The following is a 13788-nucleotide window of genomic DNA, read 5'->3' on the forward strand; positions in this document are numbered from 1 at the left end:
TAACGTAGCCATATTAATTGACTTTCTATTCTAAAAACATACTGAATGTAGAAAATGTGAAAAATGCTGAAAACCATATAGAAGAAATGAAAAGTCATCTTAAATTCCGATGCTGGAAGATAATCTTGCTATTTTCTTCCCTATATGCTTCATTTTAAAGTGTTATTAATATTATCCAATTCTCAACTAATTTGAAGACTTTCAAATGTTTCTTCTCACTGTGCTTTCCATCCCTTCAGTTAGTGATTCTGTGTTTTTTTCCAGGAAGAATTATTGTTTTGTTATTTTTCAATGTATTGAAGTGTGCTGTGAGTTAAGGGAAAGAGTTTGCCATGAGCTGGTAGCGACTGACTCCTGTTTCGAAGGAAATTTGTGGTTACCATGAAGGAAAATTTAATCCATCTTGCCCCAGTGCGTTTGTTCTCCTGAGAGCCAGGTAAACTACATTTGACTGTTCCCCTAGGATTATGTCACCCACCAAGGTAACTTTCTGTTTCAGTAGGTGATGTTAAGAAACAGAACAACACCCTCTAAGTTAATCAGTTTTGGAAAATAGAGACAGGCTTTCTATCCCAGGGCTTTGATGTATTCAGTGGTTCCTGTAAGGATCGGCCTCTCTTTTGTCTTGATTGACAAGACCTTTCCTATATATTTGAGCAATCAAGCAGCCCAGTAACAGAGGGTAGACGTTTACCCAGAGCAAACTTGTACCACTCATTGTGACTTTCTGAAGTCTTGGGTGAGAGTTTTAGCTCTAAAAGAAGAGTTAGCTCCAGCAAGATCAGGTAAGTGTTTCTCCATACTTGTAACTTCAGTCCATGCGAGGGGAGGTCTACTTTTGGTGTTACTCATGTTTTGCATTTATTTTGAAGAGACCATTGGAACAAACTTCTTTAACACACAAGTCAAGTCTAGCAGTTGGGTCACGGTAAGGAAGAGTCTGAGAATGCCCTTGAAGGGTTGGGTGTCTAAGGAGAACAATGGGTCCATGGAATCCATACTGGAGCCACTTAGAGAGATTTTGAGCACTGTGTTGGAGTTGTGGGCATTTACAATTTCTTGGCTCATTTCTCCTGAAATGCTAAGAGCAAGGTCACTTTGATAGTGAACAATACATTGTGGGCTGCCCCACGGCAGGCAGCTGTATCTGTTGATAAACTCTCTTTCCCTTCCTTCTGCAGAGAAACAGCATGAAGCTGGCATACCTTTTCCTTGGCCCCATGGCCCTGCTCCTCTTGGCTGGTTGTGGCTGTGTCCTCGGCACCTACAGTGGGGACCTGCGCACCTTTGTGGGCTGTGCTGTGAGAGAGTTTACCTTCCTTGCCAAGAAGCCGGGCTGCAGGGGCCTTCGGATCACCACAGATGCCTGCTGGGGCCGCTGTGAGACCTGGGAGGTGAGTCCCAAGATAGGCCCATAGGGCAACGCCTTTAGGGCCAGCCACGTGTGTTGGTTTCCTGAGTGTTCACTTTTTTAATGAAATCAAGTAGAGCTGGGGCATCCGCCCTTTCCTGTGGATCTTTTTTTCTTTTAGTAATGATTATTTGGCATCCTTCAAAAATAATCTGAAAGAGATATGATCTTGCCACTCTAACCAAGCATTTATAAAATTAATCATTTGATTTACATGGTGCCTGTGTATTTGGGAATGATCTCTGGAACGTCAAGATGTGCTATTATTCTACCCATTTTGCAGATGACATGGAGGAATTCAAGGGGTGAATGACTGCAAAGTCATGTAGGGAGTCATTGGAAAGTTGGGAATAAATTCTTGGTTCGAGCCTGTGACCAAAAGTCTTCCCTGTATTCCTCCACCTGTGATGAAGCTGGCCAGGGACCAGGAGAGAGACTCTAAGCTAAATAGCAGGTGAGGGGGCATCCTCAGCCCCTCCTCCAGTGCCTCACCCACAGCCCTGCTCTTCCCACACTCCCCACCACAATTCCTCGAGCCCTCAGGGATTATAATGGACAGATTTATTAAGTCCCTTTATATTCAATTATATCCAGCCATGTCAGAGACAGTGCATTTAAAATGGGGATAAAATTCTCAAACAGAGTTAGAACCCTGTTGGGCTGAGGCGGGGAGATGTTAGAGGGGTGGGGAGAAAGACGGTCATTCAGCACCCCATCAAATCACACCACATAGTGACTGTTGATTCTTCTCACTGAGGCCCGAGTTGGTTGCTAATGAAGTACCAACTCTGATCTTGTTATCCCAGCTCAAAAACCACTACTGAGCACCCAGTACTGCAAATTCAACAACCAGCTGTCAAGGTCCTCAGCAATACGACGTCTGCCTGTTTTCCCAGAGGCTATACATAGTCCAAGCTCTGGCCTTGTCAGACTGATTTTTAAAAGTTTTCTTAAACACCCCTCATGACACCTCACTTTGGTCCATTTCTCATATCTTTTCTCATTTCCATCTGTCATTATTCAATTTATTCTTTGATGCCTGTCTCCTGTGCCAACTCCTTCCCCAGGGTTTTTCTGCCTGCCTGGTCAGCCCATGACTCTAGTCTAGGGCTTGTCTTTCTTACTCCCCCCCCCCCCCCCCCCCACACACACACAACACTAGGTTTTAAGGTTTTTGAGGACGGAGGTTCATTGTTGCACTTTTCACAGCTCTTGTCAAAGTGTCGTATATGAACAAGGCATTCAATAAGTACATAGTATTGACCTCTACCTGGAATCGGACATCCTCTAGCCTAATCAACATCAACTTAGAAGCCCATGGGCAGCCGGAGAGGACAGTGCCATTAAGAAAAATGTCCTTCTATTCGGGGACTCAGAGAGCAAGCTGCTATCCCTTAGACGAAATTATGGCCCATGAATGAAATTGGGTTATGGCAATGAAACCTCCAGATTAAATGAAACTACTTCACCCAATTAACTTTACTTTTGCATCATTCAGGTGCTTGAGACTTAATAGCCAAATGAAAATCCACTTGCTAAGGATACCGTGGCTGTGACTTGACATCAAGTACTCAGGGAACTTTGGCACCTTCTTGTATTAAAGGCTCAGCCTGGTGGTGCCTCCCCCTGCTCGAAGTTAAATTCTGGGCTTCTTGGAGGTCTTTCTGGGCCCAAATCTATCTCAAACTGCCATGTCCTTCATTTCAGCTCTCTTCTCTTTTCCTTATAAATTGATGAAACCTTTAATTGGATCATGGTCACTGACAGAAGTCAGGGACTGTGTTCTTACTGGAGAAACAGAAGCACCAAAATCATCAGAAAACGAGATTCTCCTTAGTGTTCACCAGCTTTTATTTATGCCTTCACTGCGCTATGAAAAGGAAGGTTACTTATAGAAAATAAACGAAAGAATGAGATTTATTTCCCCAGCAATCTGAAAGTTTCCGAGATAGAAAGCACTTACTTTTGGTACCTGAACTGGGGAGCCTGTCTGAAAATAAGGATGTTCATGACGACAAAGTGGCTGGATTTACTTTGAAAGTGGAACTATTGCTGAAAATGGCCTTTGCTCATGAGCTGGTAAGTTTAGGGTTGCTAGAATAAGCAAAAAACCAAACCAAACCAAACAAAACCATGATGCCAGCTAAATTTGAATGTCAGATAAACAACATTTTCTTTTTATAAATATGTCCCATGCAATATTTGTGATGCATTTATACTAAAAAAAAATTGTCATTTCTTTGAAATTCAAATATTACAGGGTGGGTTCCCTGTGTTTTATCTGGCAACGCTGCCTGGGATTCCAGATTACTGAGGGTAAGAGGGCATGAAGCAAACTGAGGAAGGGTGAAATGCTACCTGAGGAGCAGGAGGAAGCTGGTGATGTTCCATTCAGCACTTCTATATGGTCCTTGTCAAAGGCAAAGCCATCATTTTCATGACATTCATGCAGAACTTCACCCTGGGCCTCCATTAAACACATTTTATTTGCCTAGGACAAGAGAAGTCACTGTCCTTTGAAAGCTTGTAAATTGTTATTTTTATTATTACTTCTTTACTCTTCTAATTGCTTTGATAAGAACAGTAGATTATATTTACTGTACACTTACTTGGTGCTCACTGTTCTGCATGACATGTATCATTTTACCTCCTCTCCGCAACAATGCTGTGAGCTAGACACTTTGTTGTACAGATGAGGAAACTGAGGCTTCAAGAAGTTAAGTGGATTTTCCAAGGTCTCCAGTAAGTGGCAGAAGAGGGACTCAGGCTCAGTAGCCCTGACTGCAGGGTTTGGGCTTTTAACTACTGCTTTGTGCTGACTTTGTGATCTATATGTTTTGTTTATCAAAATTATCTTTGAATTCAAGATTTGTGAAAGGTGCAGGAAGGAACGACTCCTTCAATCCTCGGAACAGTGCGCTGGGCACTCGGGAGCCTGCTCCCTCTGTTTTCTTTCAATGATTCAACAAATAGTTATTGGGAACCTTCTGGGTGGCAGGTGCTATTCTAGGTAGTAGAGGCATGGCAGTGAGTAAAATGGGCAAAAATCCCTGTCCTAATGGAGCTTACTCTCTAGAGTGGGAGAAATACAACACAAGTAAGTAAAACATATATGTCACATGGTACTGACAGGTGCTATGGAGAAAAATGAAGCAGGAAGAGGAGAGGAAGTTGCAGGGTGTGGGGCGGGATGTTGCAGTTTCAGATAGGATGGTCAGGAAAGGCTGCCCTGGGAGGGCGACACTTGAACAAAAACCTGAGGTTGCGGAAGGAGTGAATCACAAAGGAGAAGAGCGTTCTGGGCAGTGGGAATGGCAAGGACAAAGACCGTGGAGTGGGACTGTTCTTGGTGGGTTTGAGGAACAATCAGGAGCCCCCTGGGGCTGGAGCAGAGTGAGGAAGCCAGCCAGAGGGGCATGTGGGAGACGTATCAGAAGGTGAAGGTGCAGGGAAGAGGGTGTGGGGCGTGAGGGTGATGGTAAGGTCTTTGACTTTGACTCTGAGGGAGATGGGAAATCAATGGGGCTTTGAGCAGAGGGGAGCTAGGATGGGACTCAAATTTTAGAAGGATCACTTGGGGCTGCCGTGTTGTAAATAGACTGTTGTGGGTGACGGTAGAGAGAGGAGACCAGTTTGAAGGCTTTTCAATGATCAAGATGATTCCTTTGTTAAATGTTTATTGAGCACTTGCTGTGTGCCGGGGGTTCTTCTGGGAGCTCAGGAGATGGTAGTGACCACAATCAGCATCCTGCTTTCAGGAATTTGCTTTTTCCTGGGAGGACACAGATTAACAAGGAAACAAGTGAATAACAGGCTAATTTCTGATAGTGATAAATGGTACCAAGAAAATGCAACAGGATGATATGTTCTAACGGGTTCCCTGTTTTCTACCTGTGGGGACAGAAGCCCATTCTGGAACCTCCCTACATCGAAGCCCATCATCGAGTCTGTACCTACAATGAGACCAAACAGGTGACAGTCAGGCTGCCCAACTGCGCCCCGGGAGTCGACCCTTTCTACACCTACCCTGTGGCTGTCCGCTGTGACTGCGGGGCCTGCTCCACCGCCACCACGGAGTGCGAGACCATCTGAAGCCGGCGCGAACACAGCTGGTGGCCATGAGTCTCGCGGACCCACCTGCACGGGCAGCACAGCAGCTACAGCCCATGATTCAAGGACCGTGTAATTCTGGCCACGCCTGTGGAGGAGCTTCCCTGTGCCCCATAGGTCCTGCTCAGGCCCAAGGCCCAGAGGCAGCATACTTACGCTAAAGATGCAAAACAATGTTTGTGCCTGCGCTGAAATAAAGTCTCTGTTTCACACACCTGCAAATTAATTTTTCGTTACTTTGAATCTCAGCACATAATTTGTATATCATAATCCTCCTCCAATTTGGATTTATAATATGGCAATGGTACAAATGCATTAGGTGTAATTAGGAAACGGGGCTACAAAGTCTTTAAATTCTTGTGTCCTATTTAACAATGGGTCTCCCACTGGATTTATGATTAAAGGCCCATAAGTGAAGAAAACCAATGCTTTAGGCCTCTTGACCACAAAGAAAATCCAACTGCAAGCTTCCTTAGAGAAAATACTCCCTTCTTTTAACTGAGCAATTCTCGACACAAGAAACAGAGACCGCTCAGACTAGAGAAAGGGAGGGCAATCGTGGCTCAAACTGAAAGGCATCTGGATTTGGGTGACTCTTTTCCCAAGCAAAATTCCCAAAGTCCCTTTAAGGTCCTTAATAAAGAGGTCCCTTGTGATTAAAAAAACTCAGCAAAAATATATAGCTAGGGCTGTCATTTAGGCTTAAAAACTTGTGAAACCAAGCTCATGTATTTAGACTCATGTGCTGCTCTCCCAAAGCTGTGCCCCAAATGATCAATCATAATTATTCTTTCCCATTAGGCTTATTTTAAAATTTAAATTGTAAATTTTTAAATTCAGAAATTTTACTTGTTTATAGGAGTAAAACTGCACTGCTGGCTTTGAGGGAAAAGTCTGTGACTGTCCAGCTCCTGTTCTTGCTAAAATCTTACAGCAGCTGATTTGCTGTGACTTTTTTTTTTAAACTCTAATGTTATGCAAGTGTCTTTAATTCTGACATTTTTGGAGTTGAAATTAACCGTGTTCCTTTTTCACAATATGCCAGGAACTCCATATTAATGTCAATAAAGCATGTCCCATGTCTTTTGAATTCATGAAAACTTTCCAAAATGTTTTTTTAGTCTTTAATACACTTGGAATAACAGTAATAAGTACACTTAAAATCAACTACGAGGTTGTTCTCACTTACGTGATAATTTAGGATGTCATGTTTAGTAAGGGACACAGACAGGTGACTGGGTATTGTGAGGCCAAAGGTGGCTCAGTCTGCATTCATACCCCTGGCATCTCACAGCGGGGAGGCACGAGTCCTCCCTGAATGAGGAATCGACGCGTCCCCATGAAAAGAGTAAAGCAAATGTTGGCATCGATGGGCAGGAGCTGGGATGCTGACATGGACATCTGGGAACAAAGAACATGGGCCAAATCCACCCCAACCTTTAGTGCAGATCTGTTGGTAGGCAAGAAGGACTCTAACAGAAGAAGGAGTTGAGTGCCTGGGGTCTCTGCTGGGACGGGTGTGGGGGGGTGGGGGGTGTTGATTAGGGATAATAAAACACCGCTCAAATGTTTTCAACCCGTCCTTCAGAACTTCCATCAGCATTTCTAAGAGAAGGGGCTGCTTCTTAAACAAACTCAGAGAAAAAAAGCAGAGGCTGTTAAGGCTTGCCAGAATTTGAGAAAAGAGGACCACAGCATAAGAAAGAATGGGTCCTGGCAGGAAACAAAAGACACTGCAGGGGGATACTGAGGGAAGTTAAAGAAGAGGCTATTTATAAATGTGTGGACAGAGTTAAGGAAACCAACAGGGGGTAGGAAAACACTTCTAAACCCTTGTTTAGAAGCAAGGGGCAACCCTAGGCCAAAGGAACAAGAGGAGGAAGTGGCTATCAGACCCCAAAGGGAACTGCAGGAGAGGGATGCCTGACAGGAGCTGCAGCCTTTCGCAGGAGGATGCAGCCATTACCATTACGGGGAGGGAAGTGGGGAGCAAATACCTGGCCTTGCTCTCTCTCCTCCCACGCCCTGATCCTCTGACGAATCAAGTGGGAGAGCAGAGAGTGAGAGAGTGCATTGATTCAGGCCATAAATGTTGGCTTCCTGGGAAGCAGGTTGAAGAAGGGTGGAGAGTGGATCTAAGGGGGCAAATGCATAAACTCCAGCATAGCTGCCTTCTGACAAGCTCAGCCAGAATGCCTTAAGCAGTAACGTTGGCTCTGAGAGCCATCAGGCACGCTGTAGCATTGCAATGACTGACTCCCCTGTGATGAACTGGGATGGGAAACCTGTGGGAAGGTATATCCTGCTTTATACAATATCTATGACATTTGAGAGAGGTGGGAGCAATGGTAATCATCAGGCCTGTAGGTCAGTTGGTTAGGTGCAATCGAAGCACTCAGGGTGTGGCCTGAGAGCCGCATTTGAAGAGACTCCCTTCTCCTGCAGCTGGAGGGCAGCTGTGCTGCACACCAGGCCTCACACCTACGCGGGAGAACAGCTGAATTATTAAAAAGCTGAATCCACCACCCTAGCAGTCTCCTATACTTAGGGCAAGGTCCTCATAGGGAAGGAGTGGGACACAGAGACCCGGAGTGGGGACAATTAATGGATGACAATTAGTTTGGACAATTAATTTGAGGTTCCCTTGCAGAAGGGCCCCGCTCATCCTTGCTAGAGGAGATCAGCCTCCCCTTGCCTGGAGACCAGGCTGAGGCCCCACCCAAGGAGGATGCTCTAAGTGATGATACTTGCCTTCCTCAAACTCTCGCACAACCCCTCCTTGGTTCTACCGGGATAAAGAGGGTCTAGTCTCAGGACGACCCGGCTGGGGAGGGACCTTCCCTGTGTTGGCTCTAGTCCCAATGTGCTGTTAGGATGACTCTTTAAAGCTTGGGGAAAACATTAATGAAGAGAAGATGCCAGAACTATCCTGGCATTGTATTTGAGGGCAAAAGGCTCAGAGAGGTGGGCCTGCTAGAATGAATTCATCACACAAGACCAGAGAGCCCACCAGCTGGCTGTGTTCACCTGGAGGATTCAGCGGACACCCCTTCCACTAAAGCACAAGGAATAAAGCGCTGGGGAGGGGCACCTGTGTCACAGACAAGCTCGATAGTGGCTGTCCTTTGCAGGCTGGGGTTGATGGCTGGAGAACCTGCCATGGTACTGGGCTTCCTGGTGTCACTGAACGAGGGAGGGGTCCAGAATAGCAGAGACCAGGAGGTGACAGATGCCTCCTTAGAGGCAAGGTGAACACAAATGCTGTACCAGGCAGCGAAGCCCCAGTCAAAACCAGAGGACTCTGATCGCAGGATCTGTGGTGCTGGCTAATGGCCTGAGGTAATCAAAAAAAGTCTACAATGAATGTGTATTATAACCAGGAAAGTTGTTAATTAAAAAGAGGAAAATATCTGTCAGTATTAAACTTGAATCTTCCTCAAATTTCTCTCTTCCCTCTTCCTTTCTCCCTCTCTCCCACTCTCTCTCCCTCTCTCCGTCACTTCCACAAATACTTATTAACTGTAATTTTGTGCAAGGCACTGTGTTTGGGAAATAAAGATAAAAATATTGCCACCATTTATGGGTTTCTCACTATAAGCAGGACCCTTTATATCAATTGTCTGTAATTCTGTGTCAACCATGCTCATAGGCACTGTGATTGCCCTTTTACCATTACCATTTTACAGATGAAACGGAAGGTCAAGCAACTTGCCCAAGAGCAGACAGCAGATACACAGCAGACGTGTCAGGTTTCTCTGACCCAGAACCAAATGCTTTCCATTGGCGCTCGATGTCCTTTTGGAGCGCTCCTTCCACGTCATTCCTGCTTGGAGAAGTCTTCAAATTTCTTGATGTCAGACTCTCTCACCATTCATTAGCATGTTTGTGGTCCCTTCAGGAGGTGGCTCAATGCAAACTTGGGTTCTTTTATGGAGGATGCAATTTTTCTCTACTTTCCTGTATAAGCTCTAGGAAGATAATGCTTTGATGTAGCTCAAATCAAAGCGCACGACGGGAGACAGAAGGAGAAAAGGAGTGGAGCCTGCAAGGGCAATTCAGAGAGACTGCTGCCGAGATGCAGGTTGTATTCTGTCAACTTGCCTTCCAGGCAATGTGAACACTGGGTCAGGGGAATGATGGCAGATGGTCCGGTGCCTTTTAGGAGAGCTCTAGATAAAAATGACTCTCAGCAACTCCTTACTCTTGGAAATATGTTTATTTTGCAATTAACGAAAGGTAAGGAGAAAGGTAATTCCCTGGCTTTTTTTTTTTTTTCCCCATGGGAGCATTTTTGAATGAAGAGTATAAATTCTCACAGCTCATGCTAGTTCTGGGTATATTACTCCATTGATGGAAATGGTAATTCATGCTTCCCTTCCTCCAGCGATAGGAAACAAATGAGCCAGCAGAAAACTACCAAATTCTGCTGCAATGGCCCTATTAACTCTTCAGATTAATTAGGTTTTTAATGTAATAAAAAAGCATTTCTGAAATAATAAATGAATATATATCTAATTGAAAATAACGTAGCATTGACAAAATAAGTGTTATTTCATAAAGACTTCCAAGAAGACTGCTTGTCTTCCTCATTCAGGAGACGTTTTCTTAAAAATAATGTGCATCCTGTCTTTTTTGGTTTTCTTTGAAACACTAAAGCAAATTATTAAGAAGTAACTTTTAAATCATTCTTTAGCAAATTTGGCAAATTTTATTTTCTGTGGAAAATTTCTACTAGTGAAACAGTTTACTGGATTAGAAGAACTTTGGTCCTTATTTGCAAAATGAATCTTCTGGTAGTTCTTTTACAATCTCCCTTTGTTTTAATGAATGGCATTGTTTGGAATTGTGTATGGGGAGATCTGGAAGGCTTAGTGGCTGGTTGTTGTGATGCTGGAGAATCTGAAGCGGGTGCTAAAGACCTCTGAGAAGGTGATGTCTAAGCACAGGAAAGAGAAATAGGGAAAGGATGAGAAGGAGGAGCAGGTGCAGGCGCTGTAATTGGCAGTGTAAGGCAGAGGCTCGTCTCCAATGTGAAGCACTTTAGGGGGATTATTCTCTTCTCTCTTGCAGGTCCTCATTATCAGGAGTAAAGTAAACACTTCCTAAGCTCTTTGGCTTTATATTTGAGTCTACTTTCCTCTGGCTGTGCACTTTCTTTAGCATATTGAATAACCGAGTTAATAAAAAAGGCTTCCTGATACACAGGATCAAGTATATGCTTTGACCTTGATTGTGGGCCCTTGGGGCTTCTGGAAAGTCATCCAAACCTCCATTACAACCACTCTCCCACAAGAAAACAAACATACAAATAAACAAACGGTGTTGCCCTAGAGAGAAAAAACAGTTTGCTTTAACAAAGTATATCAATGTTACCAAGATGAGAATGGAAATTTTCTTTTGGTGATGTTGAAGATAGGATTACCAGCAAGGAATAAATGTAACTGTCCCCCAGTCGCAAATAATATTATACAACTTCAAATCATTTGAAAGAGCATTTATTCACTTAAAATAAACTATAAACATACACAATAAACGATACCGATGAACCATTAACAGTCATTATCTCGAGGAAGCATCCATACAGAGTTATGCACTTAAACTAGAAACTTAATCCTGTTAGTTTGCAAGTTCTTTCTACAGGAAATGCACGAAGAGATCAGGCTTTCTTGGCCTCGCTGGGCTGCTCATGCAGAGATTCCTAAGATGTCAACGACGTGGAGAGGCACACCATCAATGGAGGGTGATCCAAGCTTCCAGGCTGTTCTGAATCTCCATCTTCCATTTCCCTCTTGGAATCTGCATCTCAAAATGAAATATTTTGGGGGACCCATTTTACTGAGTGGAAATAAGACAGCTAGAATTTTAAAATATATTGGAAATGTTTTTAAGAGGAAGATTTTGTTCAGCTTTTGGCTCCTGCTTGAGTGAGCTCAGGAAGTTAATGCTGAAACATCTCCCCATTGAAATATAAATACCAGTTAATGAGAAACAAAGTCCAATGGAAATTGGCTGCAAATTTCAGCACTGAAAAATCTGAGCCAACTTCAGGACAAAACCAGAGGGAATTAACGTACCCTAAGTTCACTCATGCCAATCTCTACTGCGTAGCTGCAGACGGTGGAGGAAAAGAAGAAAGTGAACTCTGATCAGGGGGTTTCTCTTCTTCGGCCCTTGATTATTTCAATGTGCTTAATTGAGTAGAAACATTTTTATTCAAATGAAGAGAGGCTTTCAGACGTCTTAGATGGGGTTTTATTTCACTGTTGCAGTAAAGGGATTGGGAGCCAAACATTCAAAAATGACAAGTAATGGATCCTTGAAGAGAAATTGATTATTGATGCCAGTTTTCTTGCCCTATTAGTTTCTTAGGAAGAAGATAAAATAGGCTTTACTTGGTGGGCTGGGGAAGGAAGTGAAGGGTGTGTGTGCGCGGTGCTGTGGCCGGCTGCAGGAGGATGCGGAGTCCCTGGTGTGAGAAGCACTTTTTGGCAGCTTGCACCAGTGGTTATGAGCAAGAAATTAGGATGTATTTGCAATCATGACAGTGATCTTTGGTAAGACTCTGTTTTTGGATTTGACTACGCCCTTCCAAGAATGCCGGCTGCTTTGGGTGGCCAAGCTGTTCCCAGATGTAAAAGCTGTCCCAGTTTAAATGCTTTCCAGTCGAAGGGTGTCTTGGGACACAAGTGGGTTTCTGCAGCCTAGAGCCTGAAGGAGGACATCTGACTGAAGGTACCGAAGTCAGAACTCCGTCAGCGGAGGAGAGAGAGGCCTACTGCAGGAGAGAAGGTGGTCCTTCACGGAGGAGGTGGGTCCTTAGGGGCAACATGTGCACAATGACACCAGGTCCCTTTTCTGGGATCAGATCACTGACATCCTAGCCAGAAAATTAGTAGGCCACTTGCAGGTACAAAGAAAGTGCTAAACCTTGTGCTCTTTATGTGTTTGAAGGTAGGTATGATTTACCTTCAGGATTTCCTCTGCAACAATGGGATTTGAGTAAGATAAGAGGCCTCAGTGTGTGTGTGTGTGTGTACAATTTTTAAAGGGCTCTTGTACACAAGGTGGGCTGTGGGAGGGGAGAATAAAGCTTGGTCCCCTGTGATGTTTAGTAAAAACATGTTGAATAAGTGAATACAATTCTGGTCTGTGCTTAGGGCAATAAAAATATAAATGTGTGGAATGTCCCGTTCAGAGGACAAATTGTTCGTAGTCAATCCTTATTCTGGCATCCAGGGCAGTGTGTCTTATGCAATGAAGACAGAAGCTTCACCAAAAGTTTTGGGCCTCAGAAATTTGTTTTATCTTCGTTTTATAAGTTTATAACTTCATGTGATATGAATCTTTCTTATTTCTTCATGGAAAATGATTTTGGAGGGCATTTTTCCTCTCCCTTATAAACATCAGAAAGACTTTCAGAACAGAAATATTTTAGATTTAGCAGATCTTCCAAACCAGATGCTGGCTTTCTGCTTTCGACTCCCAAATATGCTTTTTCCTTTACTGCAGCTGGGCAGCACATGACAAGAAAAAGAAACGACTTCTGAAAGCCCTTTTATTCATTCAGTAAATGTGAACAACACAAGTATTAGCCTAAAGAATACCCAGAATGTAGCAGCACGGAGACAGGTGGAGCTAAAGACTGATGATAAACTTGGTTGTCTCTTGGACCAGTATTCTCAAATTTTATGTGCACACAAATCATCTGGGGGTCTTATTAAAACACAGATTCGAATCCAGTGGGTCTGGACTGGGCCTGAGATTCCGCAGTCTTAACTAGCTCCCAGTAATGCCCTGGTTGGTCCCCGGACCACATTTTGAGTAGCAAGGGCTAGACAATTTCCCATTCTAACAGAGGCCTGGGGAAGGCAGTTTTCTTGAGTGGCTGATGGAGACACCCTCAGATAACCCAGAAATGAGAATAGAAAAAAAAGATTATTTAATGACTTAAATGTCAGAACATGGTACAAACTAAACTGCGAGGGTAAAGAGTACATGAAACAATATTCCATTATTACGAGAAGTGTACGTGGAAGAGCCAGTACGTAAGAAGCAGGTTGTAAGAAGGCCACCCCGTGAGCAGGTCAGCTGTGCTTCCCTTGCCTATTATTTCCTCCGCAGAGATCACACAGGGAGGCAGGCGGGCTGTTTCAGGTGGGACACAGTTCTCCTGAGATGTACTTAAATAGCAATTACTGCTTACCCAGAGCAAAAACAAGTTTAAGCCAGGTGATGAGAAGAATGTGCAATGCATTAACCTTCCTGCC

General features: G+C 43.9%; 1 protein-coding gene across 1 annotated transcript; it reads left to right on the plus strand.

Moving 5' to 3' along the window:
• Positions 1-1190: 1190 nt before the first annotated feature.
• LOC124233783 (glycoprotein hormone beta-5) lies at positions 1191-5503 on the plus strand. The gene is made up of 2 exons (XM_046650986.1): positions 1191-1394; positions 5315-5503. Exons 1-2 carry the CDS (start codon positions 1191-1193, stop codon positions 5501-5503), a joined length of 393 nt encoding a protein of 130 aa, XP_046506942.1.
• Positions 5504-13788: the final 8285 nt, after the last annotated feature.

This window comes from Equus quagga, unplaced genomic scaffold, assembly GCF_021613505.1.
Source record: "Equus quagga isolate Etosha38 unplaced genomic scaffold, UCLA_HA_Equagga_1.0 226_RagTag, whole genome shotgun sequence".
In the NCBI taxonomy this organism is placed as follows: domain Eukaryota; kingdom Metazoa; phylum Chordata; class Mammalia; order Perissodactyla; family Equidae; genus Equus; species Equus quagga.

What these genes read in the sequence shown, in the direction of transcription:
- LOC124233783 (XM_046650986.1), top strand. Translation starts at nt 1,191, where the DNA reads ATGAAGCTGGCATACCTTTTCCTTGGCCCCATGGCCCTGCTCCTCTTG. An exon ending in GCCGCTGTGAGACCTGGGAG is followed by an intron (nt 1,395 to 5,314) that starts GTGAGTCCCAAG and finishes CTGTGGGGACAG; the next exon opens with AAGCCCATTCTGGAACCTCC.